Source organism: Platalea leucorodia, assembly GCF_965183815.1.
Source record: "Platalea leucorodia genome assembly, chromosome: Z".
Taxonomy (NCBI): domain Eukaryota; kingdom Metazoa; phylum Chordata; class Aves; order Pelecaniformes; family Threskiornithidae; genus Platalea; species Platalea leucorodia.
In genome coordinates this window covers 3,626,171-3,641,662 of record NC_138858.1, presented here as the reverse complement: position 1 = coordinate 3,641,662, position 15,492 = coordinate 3,626,171, and the positions used below count along the sequence as shown (strand labels likewise).

The 15,492-nt window shown below is 52.6% G+C and overlaps 1 protein-coding gene across 2 annotated transcripts in view; it reads right to left on the bottom strand.

Moving 5' to 3' along the window:
• SMAD7 (SMAD family member 7) overlaps window positions 1–15,117 on the bottom strand; it is a 28,056-nt gene extending 12,939 nt beyond the window's left edge. Inside the window, exons 1-5 of one of the 2 annotated variants that reach the window (XM_082336592.1) lie at window positions 15,026–15,117; window positions 14,702–14,911; window positions 13,541–14,275; window positions 12,910–12,963; window positions 7,600–7,671 (exon numbers count right to left, since the gene is read on the bottom strand). In XM_082336592.1, the coding sequence (XP_082192718.1) occupies window positions 7,600–7,671; window positions 12,910–12,963; window positions 13,541–14,051 (637 nt within the window). In that variant the 5' untranslated portion in view covers window positions 14,052–14,275; window positions 14,702–14,911; window positions 15,026–15,117. Of the gene's footprint in view, window positions 1–7,599; window positions 7,675–12,909; window positions 12,964–13,540; window positions 14,276–14,701; window positions 14,912–15,025 lie in introns of those variants that run through there. The other variant, XM_082336591.1, reaches the window with a different exon arrangement.
• Between the last annotated feature and the right edge of the window lie 375 nt (window positions 15,118–15,492).

Sequence of the window (15,492 nt, the reverse complement as noted above, 5' to 3'; positions counted from 1 at the left end):
GTATTCACGGAAAAGCCAGGGAAGCCCACGGGAGCCAGGGCTTCACCCCAAAGATGGCTGGCCAAAACCCAGCACCCCACTGGCCATCCTACTTCATCCTCGAGGGAGGATGAGGAAGGGCCACAGAGCCAGAAGCCCACCATCGCACATCAACAGGGATCACTGGGACCTCCTGCAACCACCCCACCAGGCATCCTACTTCATCCGTGAGGGAGGATGAGGAAGGACCACAGAGCCGGGTACCCGTCATCGTACATGGAGAAGCATCACCGAGAGCATCACCAGGACCTCCTGCAACCACCCCATGGTGCTTCAGCGTTGCCGGCACAACCCTACCGGGGAGCTGAAGCTGGGAGGTTTTTTATGCAGCGAGGTTAAAAGGGTAGAGAAGGGCTGAGCCAGCTCTTACAGGGTGTTGTTTTTTTTTTCCCCTTGCAAGTTAAAACCAAGATAATGACACTGGGTGGGGACCAATTTGAAGGGCTGAGCAGCCAAACCAAAATTAGTCTCCCGGCCAAGAGCTTCCTAGGCCTCACAGTTTGGGGAAGGAAGCTGAGAAAAGGCATGAAAAAAAAAAAAAAAAAGATTCCTTGGGAAGCTTGAGCGTCGCACTCAAGCAAAGGTGACCGTGCTAGTCAAATATTTTTCAACATAATAAAAGTAAAATAGAAGTAGTGGAGCAGCCTCTGTTGGAAAAGCGGGGCCCATGAAATGTTTTTTTTTTCTCCTTTTCTCTCCTTTTCTTTCTCCTCCTCCCCCCAGCACTTTCTTTCCTTTCACTAATAACTATGTTTTCTTGTATTTTTTTTTCTTGGCTCTTTCCTCATAAAAGACTGATGTAATTTCCTGTCTTGTCCCAATGTTTCCTGTTAATTAACAGGGTGAAAGTTATCATCACATATTTAAATGGCTACCCAAAAGAGGGGAGGGAAAAAAACCAAGGGAAAAAGAAAAAAGAAAATAAAAAAGAAAGGGGAGAGAAGGGCTGTCTGTTAGCAAACACCACATCACATCCCCAATAGCACAAAACCCCATGGAAAAAGCTTTTTGGACCCGATGGCTTGAACTCATCAGCAAAGACCCCTCCTCAGGGGTGCCTCCCGCGGCAGGTCCGTGCACAGGGGATGTGAGCCCCCACCCTTCCCTGGATGGGGATGGAAAATCTCTGCAATGCTGGCCCAGAAAAGCTCTTTTCTTGCATTAAAAAATAAAATAAAATAAAGAAGAGGAGGAGAAGGGAAGGAGAAGGGAAGGAGAAGGAGAAGGGAAGGAGAAGGGAAAGGGGAAGGGGAAGGGGAAGGGGAAGGGGAAGGGGAAGGGAAGAAGGAAAAAAGAGAAGAAAAAAGAAGAGAAAGAAAAAAGAAAAAAAAGAAAAAAGGAAAGGAAAAAAGGAAAAGGAAAAGGAAAAGGAAAAGGAAAAGGAAAAGGAAAAGGAAAAGGAAAAGGAAAAGGAAAAGAAGAAAAAGAAGAAAAAAGAAAAGAAAAAGAACAGAACTGCAGATAAAGAGGCAGCCTGCAACACCCAAGATGCTGCTTTTATCAAAAGTTGTTGAAAAATAAAAAAAAAAACAAAACAAAACCAAGAGGCTAATCCAAAGCCAGCGGGCGGAAATCCTGCGAGACGTCGAGCTCCATCCCTTCCCCATCCTCAGCCCCACGCAGGATCAGGCCACTCGTGCCCTCCCGTTCCTCAACAGCAGCCGTGACGCAGCCAGTACCCCGGCAGCCCCGGAGCCAAGCCGGCGTCCTCGGCACGCCGATGGAGGGTGAAAACAAAGCGATTTAGGCAAAAAGCGAGGGTGGTTAGAACAGAGACCGTGCCTCAGCGGTTAATAATATCTCGGCACTGAAAATAAACTGGAAAGGAAGCTCCTTTGTGACAGTAGGCAGGCGGCCAGGCTGCAGCGTGGGTCATTCAAGCCGGCCGGGATGGCGGTGGGGCTGGCACCCACCCGCGCCAGGCCCGGCCAGCACCCGCCGCCCAGCCCATCGCCCTCCTAAAGCACCCGGTTAGGGCTGGCGGGGGGTCCATACACCCCATTTTTCCCTGTGTACCCTAAAATGGGGCGTACCCCGTTTTAACCCAGCATCGAGGTTTACGGTCTTGGCCGCCGCAGTTAGAAATAGGCATCCCCCCATGCTGGCGGTGGGGAAATGCATGTGGTTAATGTTACTGGTTCCTCTAGTGTAAGTGATACCCGCTGGCAGACAGCGGGGATGGAAACGATGCAGCCTGCATCCCTGCCAGTCCGGGGCTGCTCCTCTACGAGTGTTTTTGTCCCGTCGAGTTTTAAATGTCCCGAACGATCAAGTTGCCGGCGCTCATCGGGACATTTTTTGGGAGCAGAGCACCATCTGAATCCCTCCTTGGCACCCTATCTTCCAAAATTCACCCTTTTGTCCTCATTCGTCCCTAAAAAACACCAGGTTGTGGGATACAACCCAAGTGGTCCCCACCATGGTTCCCACCATGAAGGACTCACCAGTAGCGGGGTTGTCTTCTGCATTTTATTGTTGACTGCTCTCAAGGCACCATTTTGTTGGGAAAATCCAGCGGCACCCGGAAAAATTAATTTAATGGAGCTGTACAGGGACGGATTGAAACACCCGGCATTTAATGGCGGGAGCACCTCTGTCATCATTTGTTTTTAAAACCCATCCTACAAGGACATCTAGGAAAGGATCAAAAGGCTCTAGAGCACTTAGAAGTAATTATTAAATGGGTTCTGTTTGCTTTGGGGGGATTTTGATTAGCTAAGAGCCAGGAGCTGGAAGGAGGATGCCCCCAGCATCCCCATGGCAGCATAGGGGCTATCCCGGCTGTGTCCCTGGGGGGGGGTCCCCGCTTGGCGAGATCCCCCTTAAAAAATACCCCCACAGGGCCAAAGGAGCCGGAGCGGGCAGCCAAGCCAAGAGCCCCGGGGTCGGTGCCAAGCGCCGGCTCCCTCCTCCCCGCCGGCCACGGTCAGATGATGTGCGAGGCTCCTAGTCTGGCAGGCAGCCTGTTTTGCTCCAGAGGCTCCAATGCTGTCATCTTGGCGTTAACCCCTGATAACCTTGTCCTTTCCAGGACAGGATGGTGTTTTTTAGGTAAGCAGGAGGGGGGGTCGTGTCTCCAACAAGGCTGGGAAGGAAAGGGTGCAACGCCCTGTGGTGCTCAAAGCAAATAAAAAAATATTAAAAGGACGTATGCTCAAAAATAAACCACGAATAAGTGACTTAAAAAAAAAAAAAATTCCCAAGCAATTGTTTATCCCTGGGACAAATATACAATCCTAGTTCCACAGGAAGATGTCTCAATTTCAAATTATAATAGGATGCCAATTTGTAAATAAAGGCATTTCACAGGAGGTTATAAACTCTGTACGAGAGGGAGGTGGAAGGAGGGGGGAATGGGAAAACACAGGCAGGACTCTGCCGGAGAAACCGTGCGGGATCCTGTTTACATGGGGCGGGGGGGAGCGATGGGGAGCCGCTTCAAGGGGCGAATAGCTCCGGATTTGGACAAGGTGCTTCTTCCCTGGCGAGCAGATACCAGCGGGGATCAGAGGCATAGTGAAACATTCCCGGCCTGCCCGCGATTTCGGAATGAAATGTCACTCAGCCAAGCTGTCCCTTAAACCAGACGAGGTCCCACCGCCAGGAGAGCCGGGGCAGGGAGCAACATTGATGCTTCTGCAGCCTCCGGAGGTCTTTTCCCATCTTTTTGGTACGGAGGAGCTGGGAGGGAGAAACTGAGGCTGCGCTTGCTCCCGAAAAGCCTTGCGGGTCTCCCAACCTCAAGCCTTGCAGAGCCTTGGTCCTGCACCCACCAAGCACCATCACTCAACGTCCACTGGGTCCAGGAGACCCTGGGGTGGTTCCAGAGTCAGAGCAAGTCAACAGGATTGGGCTGATATCTGGGTAATTCTTGGGTTTGGTGTTTTATGAATAACCCCTATAAATAAAAAAGCAGCGGAGGTGGCGAGGACACAAGCCAGCTCATCTTGCTTTCCTTCTGTGATGGGCTTCTCAGAGAGCTTCGCTTTGCCAGCAGATCCAGCACCATTCATCTGTCCTGCAGGAGAGCCATCTTCTCACCCACCATGGACACCACCACCTTCCGTTGGCCAAGAGCCATAAGCCCCAGCCACACATGGGTCAAGAGAGAGATGTCCAGGGCTGGGTGGAGGGCATCCCATGGAAACCCAGCACCAACACCATCAAGCACCATCAGCTCACTTCTACTCTCGGAGGAGAGCCCCTCCATGGGTCATACAGGAATTCAGCTCTCACTGATCAGATGCCACCGGACCACAGGCTGGCCACCTCCAGGCCCTCCAAGCATGGCTTTGCTTGTTTGAAAGAAGAGTCATCACCAAATACATCTGCTGGGAACAAGTCAGCTCAAAATATAGGAAAAACACCCTCTGCCTCCTATTTACAGAAATTATTTTTATCTCCAATGGACTATTTTTGCTTTCTTCTTTAACCATGTCGAGGACACGAAGGTAATACCTGAGCACAACCATCTAAGTGGGAGACACCATGAGCGAGGAGTCCTGACCTACCCACAGAGTGACCACCAAAAAATAGAGATTTAAGAAAATAAATAAAGGCAAGAATATGGAAGCGAGAGCAAGCACCTCGAGGGAGCGACAAGTGCATCAGCCGGAGAACGGGATGTCTGGGGAAGAGACAGTGGAGGTGGGATGAGAAGAGGACACCAGCACGGCATGAAGGACTACCTAATATTGCATTCCTGGGCCAGGAAGGAGAACAGAAAGCAGAGGGAGGGAAAGAGCAGCTCAGATCAGTTATCCCAAGGGGAAAACACTCCCCGTACATCCCCCCCGCCGTGCTGCTCCCCCTCCCACATCCTCCAGCGCCTCTGGTATCCATCAATGAAACTGCCTTCAGCCTTCAGGAGGAGACTGCGACCCTGGCGGTGGCCAGACCTGAGACTCCTCCTCATCAAAGGAACCTCATGGAGAGCTGCAGGGCACCCGCTTCCATGCCCTTTTTAATGCTCCTCTTGCCATCCTCCTCTCAATCCCTCCATGTGGTTTCTCTGCCAGAGTAGCTGTGAACCCCGGTCTGGCCCCATTCCCAAATTCTCAGTGCCAAGAGCAATCTGCCTCACTAAATCCTGCCCTTCCAGCTTCCAGACATTAGGGCAGGTCTACTGACTTTGAACACCACTACTACACCAGCATCCACTGCCCATCATGGGTGGCCAAAGCCTATGGTGCTATAGGAACCCACCACCACCATCCACCCGTGAGGTCTTCTTCCTCAGCCTCCTGCTCCAGCTTCCAAATCCACCAAAATTAGGGTTTTTTTGCTTTTCTTAAAGCCATCGTTTCATCAAGGAACCACAAATCCAGCGTGTACAGCCCTGGTCTGGAGGGGATGAGGGATGCTGGATTCTCCACCCAGTATTACCGATCCCCATCTGCCCAAATTTAGATAAGACCAAACCGAAGCTCTCCCCACACACCCTGCCAATAACTCATTGAAGCCCTCTTCAAATACACCCTTCTGCTAACTAAAATATGTGGGGGAGACAGAAAAAAGGAGAAAGTGAGCTTTGGAGGATTGCTGCAAAGTGCATTTATTTTCCTTTCTCAACTGGGTCTCTCCAGTTGGGAATTTTCAGCGCTGCACTTCGGCGCGCGGAAGGGAGATGCCAGTAAATCAGGAGCAAATTCAAAACAAATGCTCTTTCATGTGGAGGCATTCGGCTTTGTTTCAGGGCTTGGGTAGCTAACCGTATCCCTTCATGAGTCAAGTCTCCTATCAGCTCCTCATTAAACTAAATGGCTACAATTACATTTGGGGAGGAAAAAAGAGCGGTTAATGATCGTAAAAGGTTCTGTTTCCACGGTTGGGGGGGGAGAAACTTTGATAAGGAAGACAAAAAAAAAAAATCAAACCTAATAAAACAATAAAAATATAATAAAATAAGCAAAAAAATGCATTTTCAGGAGGAAATGTGCTTTCTTTTGGGGAGGAGGCTCTATTAAGGAGCTGGGGCTCCCCTCCTTGCAGCCCTTCGGGAGGCACCGGGAACGAGCCGTGTTATTTCCTGCAGCCCAAGCCCCCACCTCCCGCCTTCCCTTCGGGAGCAGAGCAGCCAGACGAGATGTTATCAATAGCCTGAACCTTACAGAAAGCCCCCTTTTAAAAGCGAGTACTTCCTCTGCTTATTTCATGTGGTATCCTGTGGAACTGAACTCTCTCCTCCCCTCCGCAACGGGTGTATTTCAGGAGGAAAAAGGAAAAAAAAAAAAGATCTAACAACATCCTTATTGTGTTGTTTTGCTTCTCGTCTTTTTTCTTTTTACAGTCTTTTTTTTTTTTCCTTCCCTAAAGCTATAGGCTCCTATAGCAAAAAAATAAAGACAAACCCAACAGTCTTCTGTATTAAAAAAAAAAAGCGGCGACAAGTTTCTCTCTTCCCTCTCCCCCTCTGTTTGATTAATTCTCATTAGGGCCTTTGAACAAACAATATGCTCCCCTCTCAAATAACAGACAGGGTATATATTACACCCAAAGAAAAACAAACAAGGCTCACTTAAAGACATCCACACGGAACGCAATTCCTGGAGAGAGGCAGGGGCAGATGCACGCGCGCGTGCCGCTGCCGCCGACCTATTTCTGAAATTCCAGTTTCAAGGCAATGAATAAATCATAAATCATGGAGACATCCCCACAAAGGAAAGCACCTTCAAACATCAGCAAGTACATGCAGGTACATGGTTTCAGACACTTTAATCCTGGTAGAGACAGAGCCCAGCCACAGAGTTGGCTGGTCCGGGGTTGGAGATGATCATGGTGCTGGAGACATCACACCTTGGAAAAGGTGTTGGGAGTTAGACTAGATGACCTTTAAAGGTCCCTTCCAACCCAAACCATTCTAGGATTTTATGAAAAGCCCAAAATGGATAGGGAAACCACCTTCCGAACCTCCATCCCATAACAGCACCTGGAGGCTGAAGATGGCAAATGGGAAAACGAGGGAAATTACAGAATATCTCGAGTTGGAAGGGACCATCAGCACCATCGAGTCCAACTCCCTCTGCAACGTCTTCTGCAAAAAAAAGGGTCACCTTCCCTCCCCAGGCACCACAAGCCTCACTCATGAGATGTGGGATGTTGGTTACCCTACCAGGAGCAAAGCCCAAGCACGGCTCTCGTCCCAGAGACAAGAGATGCCGCCACCACCAAGTCAAGGAGAGCTTGACGCCGAATCCTTCTGCAAGGCACAACCGCACCTGCTCCCATAATCACATGCATCCGAATGCACGGGTGGCCGACATCACTTCGCCTTCCCCAACATGCCTCTTCCTGCCTCGCTCCAAAAATTAATGGAGCGTAAAGCTGGAATTCAAAGGAAATACGGGCTTTCGGGAATGAAGAACCTCGCCTGGGATTTCAACACATCATCTACATGAGAGGTACGCGGCTGCTACTGAAACGAAACCTAATTCCCCCTTCGAGCACGCCTTTCTCAACAACTCACATCCCCAAAACTCCCCAGCATCACTTCCCCTTCCATCAGGACCCTCGGTCAACGCAACCCGCGGCCAAAATCAAGGGCAACAAGAGATGTCTTACCTGAAAGCCCCCCAGGGGCTAGACAATTAGTTCCCCCTGTTTCAGTGGAGGAAGGCACAGAGTCTGGACAATCTGCTGGAGCAGAGGAAAAGAAAAAAAAAAAAAATAAGTATATAGGCGGTTCTTTGCAGGCTCCCAGCATCGCCGCAAGCAGAACACACATTCCAAAGCATTTAGCAGGAAGCGATTACTAATTGTCCGTGCAGAGACGGTAGTTCATCAAGAAGCATCCACCCTAACTCGCCGCCTCAATCAAGGCTGCGCGCTGCGCTTCATCACCAGCCAACGCTGATTACAGACTAGCAGAAATTACAGACTGGCTGCCACCTCTCTGGCCAAGTCACCGGGTAATGACATCAAGGTTGTCGTCGTTCTGATGCAAGCGAGCTCCCAAAATGCTTAAATCGTGGCTTTACGCACCCAATTTAGTCAACACCTGTAACTCACCGAAATGGGAACCAAAAGGGAAATGTCTCATCACCGCCCTTTTGTGGCAAACGGTCTATCTTTGCGTTCCCCCGCTCAATTTTTGTCACTGCCAGCTGCTGGCAGATCTTACACCCCACTGTCACCTCCTGGGACCGGCGGGCAACTGGATCTACTCCTCTGTACGCCGCCGAAGGGCAAGGGCAGGGTAAGATCGGCCACCCCGTTAGAGGTTTCCCCTGATGCATGGAGGTGTTCCAGCTCAGGATTTGGACCATTCCATCCCAAGCCTGCTCCTCCAGGTGACAATGGCCAGGAGCCAACACCGATCCCCTGGTCCCACAGGGAAACTCCAGCTTTTCAGTCACTACCATGGGGGAGACAAGCTCAAGGACGCTTGAGCCCGAGAAGATCTGTGAAGTTCACACAACCTCCTGGTCCTCAGCATGTTCTCAGGGACGTTGGGTTTCATCAAATTTGGGCTCCCTAATGTCATCATTTTGCTCACGGCTGTATCTCAAAGCAAGGGCCGCCACCAGGAGAGCCGAGATAATTTTCTCCCTCCTGATAAAGTCATTTTTCCAGATTTCAACCCTGAAATCCCAGTGAAAAAGAAATTCCTGCCTGCATAACCTCATTTTATCAGAGTGAAGTAGAAGCCCTAACAGGAATATACAGTTTAACAGGATATACTTAATCAAACCAAAAACAATAGGGGAGACAGGAAATGGACTTACTTGTGAAATACTGTATACGATACACTCTCTAAATGCCTTGTCGTGCTTTCTATGCCTTAAAGAAATAGGCTTTTTCTTTTTTTAACCCTTTCTAACCCAGACAGAAGATTCCCCATGCCCTTTCCCTGAGATGGCTTCAACTGCTTGGGCTACAGATGCTTTCGGAACATAAGCTGGACCACCCTGCCCCATGCTGGGCTCCATCTGCCCCCAGCTACAGCTCCCTGATGAGTCCCTGTGGGATAAAGGACATAATTTACCCTTTCCCTCCTGTCTTACTCTAGGGATCATACGTGACCAGGTCCGCTGTTAGCACACTTGACAGGATGGCAAGAAAAAATCCGATCCCAACTTAAAATGCATAAGCCTAGCCATGGGGTGATGCTGGCGTTACAGCAGCGCTGCTCCAGTTTAACTCCGAATCTGTTTGCCATTTGGCATTTCTGCACTGACGCTGGACAGATTCAGAGCCTCCCTTAACAGCTGGACCATTCCCTGATCCACACTATCCATCAAAGGAAAGCCCAAGTGTGCTTTCCTGACTTCTTTAGAGCTGTCGGCTCCCCTCCAGTGTCCAACGGCCAGCTCCCTTCATCAATTAATTACCCTCTGAAGTCTCTTTAGAGGACACAGAGCTGATGCACCTTGAATCTAGACCAAGCATGACAGTCAGGTGTGGTATAAGCCCAAAAGTGGGACCCTCCTGGGCTCTCTGCCCTACACGTTGCTGGTTTCATCCTTGCACTCTTCCCATCACTCACAGATCTGCCAAGGCCTCTCACTAGTAGGGGGTACTCGGCCTTGTTTTATTTTCAGCACCAGAGAGGTCACAGGATCAGAGGCAGGATCAAGCCAACTGCATGTGAATCTCCTCCCAAAACTGTCTTCCCACAATATAAAACCATCGCAGAGACATACAATTATTCCTGGTGGCCACCAGCCCAACCTTGCAAGGTGCCAAATAGCTCCTGGATGCTGCCAAACCTCCAACTCCCCTGGAAGTCGATGCCACAGGAGGGCATTTGGCTCTGCAGCCACATCTCAGTGGGCTTCCTGCACACCCATGCTCCAGCACCACCACAACCAGCCACCCAGGAGCACGACAGACACAGCCACTTGCAGCCCCTTGTCTCACTTAATGATGGGTCAGAACATCTGCTTGAATTATTTGGGGGCACCGCTATCCATCTTGCTTCCGACACAGCCTCAAGCGGCAGCTCCTGCAGGGATATCTGGGATGCTGAGCTCCCACGTGCCTCCAGGATTGCAGGGCGAGCCCGGCCCCACGCAAGCCACTGTTGTCCATCCCTGCAACCATCCCTTCTAAGGAAGAGGCAAAGTCCTCTCCTTGATGAACGAGCAAACCAGCCTGGACTTCCAGCTCTCCCACAGGTAACCCGGCTGTCAAGGGCAGATCATTCCGCTCTACGGCGAGTGCACCAATACCAGATCCATTCTATCAACACACAGCCTGACGTGGCATTTCACTGCCTGCAGCAGACCCCCAGCTCCCTGTCCGTCCCTGCTTTCCTCCAGCCAGCAACACAGCCTGTCTCAGCCTCCATCACCTCCAAAAAAAAAATTTAATCCCCATCATAATGGTTTTAAACTGAAAGAGGGTGGATTCAGACTAGCTATAAGGAAGAAATGTTTTACGCTGAGGGTGGTGAGGCACTGGCACAGGTTGCCCAGAGAGGTGGTAGATGCCCCATCCCTGGAAACATTCAAGGCCAGGCTGGATGGGGCTCTGAGCAACCTGACCTGGTTGAAGATGTCCCTGCTCATGGCAGGGGGGTTGGACTGGATGGGCTTTGAAGGTCCCTTCCCACCCGAACTATTCTGTGATTCTGTGATCATGGGCACTGGTGACCACTGCCAGAGCCCGTGCCGGTCCAGGCATTCCTGTCTGTCTGTCCGTATGAAGCACTTGCAAGAGATAGCAGTAAATACTTCAATGTTTTTATTACCACTATCACACTTGATGGAAAATCAGAGGTTTCCTGCTGGATGCATGTTCCCAGCTCCACTGGCAGATGCAGTTGCCCACGTCTAAATGGAGGGACCGTTCCCACCCAAAGTCCCACAGGAGAAGATGGCTCACGTGCATCAGCCAGGTAAAAGGCTTCACACCTTCCCATCGTCATCTACTGTCCCTCTTCCATCTAGCCAGCCCATGGCGAGCAACCCTCAAGATACGGCTGGGAAAACGCCTCAGGAGATGGCACTGATGCTGGGACGGGAAACCCTCGGTCCCTCTGCAGAGGAAACGCCGAAAAACCCTGAGCTTGCAAAACCCACCTGCGGCAACAGACTTCCAGGCTCCGCTTGTGCCTGTCGCAGCCCCGTTAGTCAAGAGTTCAGCTGCCAAATGGATTTTTCTTTTAAAAAGGAAAAAAAAGGAGGACTTTTTGGTGAGTAACCCAGTTGTTTCTGCGTTTCCGATGGGCAGTGTTAATCACTTCCTATTGGCCGATAGGAATAACTTTTCCTTTCGAAATGGCACATTCATGTTCTGCGGCTTTTCTGTTTACACACATTTTGCTACCTTATGTCAACACTTGCTAATGAATAAATATATCACTCGGCTAACTGAAAATGAGGTCCTGGCAGAGGCAGATTGGATGTTTAAACCCCGCTAATAGATTTATCCTAACATCTTTACAGGAAACCGAAGGCAAGTTTTAACCCTTCTCTCATGCAGCTCTGAACCCCTTTGCATCCCATGCCAGGATCATCGTCAGGTAGAAACACAGGCAATAAAGGCAGAAATATAAATTCTGGGGGGAGCATTCCCCAGCAGGGACGCAGTCAAAATGATGCTGATCTCACCCAAACCCACAAAACTTTGCAACCCGGCAGACCCTCAGAGTCTATTACGAGACAACCCTTCTGCATCCCAGCACGTGCTCGGGATGCTGAGCCTACTCCCGATATCGCTCTTTCATTCATGAGCCTTTATCTCCTGTTTTTTCACGCTGAGGCAAAATATTCCATGCTTTGCCACCCAATTGTTTGTTAAACATCTTTGCTTATTTCCACAAGGCACAAAAAGCGTTATTAGTGTTTCTTAGAGAGGAAAAACAACAGCCCAGCCTGCGAGGGAGTAGTGAGCAGGATGGGACCCCACAACGGTACCCCGTGCGTCCAAAGCAACCTCAAGTTTGGGGTTTCTTCTAGTCCCGAGAAACTGAAGAGCAGCAATTTTACAGAAACTGCTCTTTTGGCAAAAAAAAAAAAAAAAAAAAATTAAAAAAAGAGCTGACACCGGTCTTCAAAAATACACCTATCTTTCCCTCCCTGCGCCTGCTGCGAGCGAGGGGCACGACCACAGAGACCACCGTGCTCCAGCCAACATTCCAGATCCGCGGATCCTCGGGGAGCCGGGAGCTGCTCCTCCCCGAGCAAGCCCCCGTTTCCGACTCTCCCCACCTCTCCTCCTCCTTCCAGCCCAATTTATCTCACACCCGGCGAGCTCGCTGCCAACCAAGAGTTTATGCAGACAACCGCAAAAGAGCTGGTGCCAGCCTCAAATGGGCTTCTCCCCTGGCACCCTGACATTCAATTACAAGCAACAGGCATGCAGAGCAATGCTATAAAAAAATGGAAATGACAAACAAGTAACTTTTCAACCCCCTTTCCCTAATTTTTTCAACCTGACGAGGTGGGATTAGGCTCCCTTAAAACACAGAAAGATTTCCACCACCTCCATTTGTCAGGTCTCATTGGGATTCCCAGCCATCAAGGAGATGCTAGCCCGAGCTGGGCTGGATCCCAACCTAAATCCCCACAAATTCACCCAGGGGCGCAGGAGCAAGCAGCACCACTGCCGTTTACAAGTGGAGCCCATGGTTTTCTTGGCTTTCCGAGTGACTTGAGCAGCAAAGGCCTTCTGCTGCATTGCAATCCCTCCTGAAGTTTCCTGCCAGAGTTTTAAAGCCCTGCTTTGTGCAGAGGGTGTCTTAGAGAAATTATATGCTAATTCTTCCAGGGGTATCAGAAGGTGCAGAAGCACGCAAGCAGCCCAAAAGCGAAATGCAGCCCAAAAGCGAAATGCATCATGGCATGACAAAGGCAGGAGACGTATCCCCTGAGAAAGGGGCTGTTTTCCCTTTTTTATCTGTAGTCTGTATTGAAAAAGTCCACTTACCAGTTGGTTTGAGAAAATCCATTGGATATCTGGAGTAGGGTGGAGGGGGAGACTCTGGAATTAAAAAAGTACAGAGAAAATAAAGGCAGAGCCATGAGAAAGAAAAAAAAAAAAGGGGGGGGGGGGGGGAAGATAGGAACTTATGATAACAGTGGCATTCTTTTAGCAAAACTGTTTGTCTTAGCTCTGGGGGTTGGAGGCAGGGCAGCGAGGCGGTGATTGCCTTGATATTTAGCTGTCAGATAAACAAAAGGGGCCGTCTGGCGCCAGTCTCCCTGCTATCTGCCGCTCGGGCTGTCTGATCGGGGCCTCCTTGGCTCGCCGGAGCCGCGGCAGCGCCGGGGCCGACCGACCGCGCCAGGCGGCCCCTAATCCCCCGGCACCGAGCGGGGACGGCGGGGAGGCAGCGCCGCCCCGGGGGGGGTGGGGGGTGGTCCTCGCCCCCTCCTCAAAATTTAAAAAAATATAGAAAACACGGCCCTGCGAAGTTTTGTTGCTGTTGTTGGGGGGGGGGGGGGGAGGGTTTCCCCTATGGAAAAAAATGGTTGGGTGGGGAGGGAGCCGAGCGGGGCTGCATCCCCTGCATCCCCATCCCCGCCGCCCCCTGCCCGTGTCCCCCCCGCCGCCTTACCTAGCTCGCAGAGCCGGCTGAGGTGGTGCGGGTTGCAGCAGACGAGCTCGGGGTGAGCCTTGCCGTAGGATTCACAGCAACATAACCGCTTCACTTCGGAGCAGTGGCGGAGGTCGGGCCAGCGGAACACCTTGCAGAGCAGCACCGGCAGCGGGTACCAGTGCTGGCCCAGCCGGGAGTCGGCCTTGGCGGGCAGCAGCAGGCAGGGGGTCCGCGCCCCGCCGCGGGACTCCACGGCGTGCAGCAACCCCTCCAGCTGCCGTTCCTTCAGCCGCTTCAGCACGGCGTGGGTCAGCGCCTTCAGTTCCGCCTCCGCGCCCGCGGGCGCCCGGCCGCCGCGGCCCGCCTTGCCCGGGCAGCACCCGCGCCCCCCGCCGCAGACATGCGCCCGGGCCTCGGCCGCCGCCGCCGCGCCGGGTTCAGCCGCCGCCGCCTCCTCCTCCTCCTCGCCGCCGGGCGCACGGCTCCTCCAAAGCCGCCGAACGAGCACCGAGCGTTTGGTCCTGAACATGCGGGACGAGAGGAGAGGCCCCCGGCTACAAAACGGGCATGTCGTCCGCCGCGCATGAAGGGGCCGGGAGCCGAGACGCGGCGGCGGGCAGCGGCGGGCGGCGGGCGGCGGGGGGAAGGCGGCGGCGGGGCCGAGGCGGGCTGTGGCATGCGCCAGTCTCCGCGCTGGGGCCGCGGGTCCCGCCGCCTCCCGCGGGGGGCTGCGCCGGCCCGCGCCTCTGCCCGCTGCGAGGAAACACAAAAAAATAAATAAAAATTAAAAAAAAAAAAAAGAAAAAAAATTAAAGGGGGAGGGGAAAAAAAAAAGGGGGGGGGGGGAGTCGCTGCTCGGTCTGGCTTTGCCCAAAAAAGAGAAGAAAAAATAAAAAAGGCCGTCTAGAGTCTGCGGCGCATCGCGCTGGGGGAGGCGGGCGGAGGCTGCCGGCGCCGCGCCGCCCTGCGCGGCTGCGGAGCGCGGCTGGAGCCGCGGGGGATCCTCGGCCTCCCGGGGGCCGCGGCTCCCATCAACCCGCCAGTGCTGGGGAGGGGGGGCCGGGGGGGGGAGAGGGGACTGATGCGAGGCAGGGCAGAACCGAAAGATAAAAATAAAAAAGCAAGCCAAAAAGGCTATTTTAAAAAAAAAAAAAAAAATTAAAAACCCAAAACACCAACCCTAAGATTTGGACGTCGGAATCGGTTTAAGCATCTGTCACAAAAGAGACGAACAAGCGCGTCCAGAGTGTTGTATCCCTTTTCAAAGCCCAGGTCGTCTTGATGCGGGGTTTGGGGTGGTTTGGCTTTTTGGTTTCTTTTTTTTTTCCTCCTTCTTCCCAAAGGTTTTAATCCACACACACACACACACACGGAGTCTTGATCCGGCTGCTAGGAAAAGAAAGAAAGACAAAATAAAAATAAAATAAGCCTGTGCCCCCTCCTTCCCCCGAAGCCTGCTGCCGCCGGGGAGCCGGGCCCCCCGCTCCGCGCCCCGCCGCTTACATGGGTGCGGGGGCAGCCCGCCGGCGACCCTCTCCGTGCTGCCGGCGCGTCTGGCTCCGTGGGTTTTTTTTTTTTTCCTCCTCCTCTCTTCCTGCCTTCCTTCCCCTCCTCCTCCTCCTCCTCCTCCTTTCTTGTTGGTTCCCCCCCCCTTTTATTTCCCCCCCCCCCGCTTCCCTCCGCTCGCTGCAACCAGGCTCCCTCCCCGCACCAGCGTCCTCCGTCTTTTCCCTCCGCAGCGGCGGGGGGGGGAGCCCCGGCGGCGGGGCCGGGCGCGGAGCCGGTAGCGGCGCGGTGCTGCGCCCTCGGCCGCGCCCGCCTCCCTCTCCCCGTTCCCCCCCCGCCCCGGCGGCGGCGGCGGCGGCGGCGGCGGCTCGCAGTGCGCAGCGGCCCGGCCCGGCCCGGCCCCGGCCCCGTCACGTGGGCGTCTAGACACCGTGTCGCTCCGGGAAAAAAAAAAAAAAAAATAT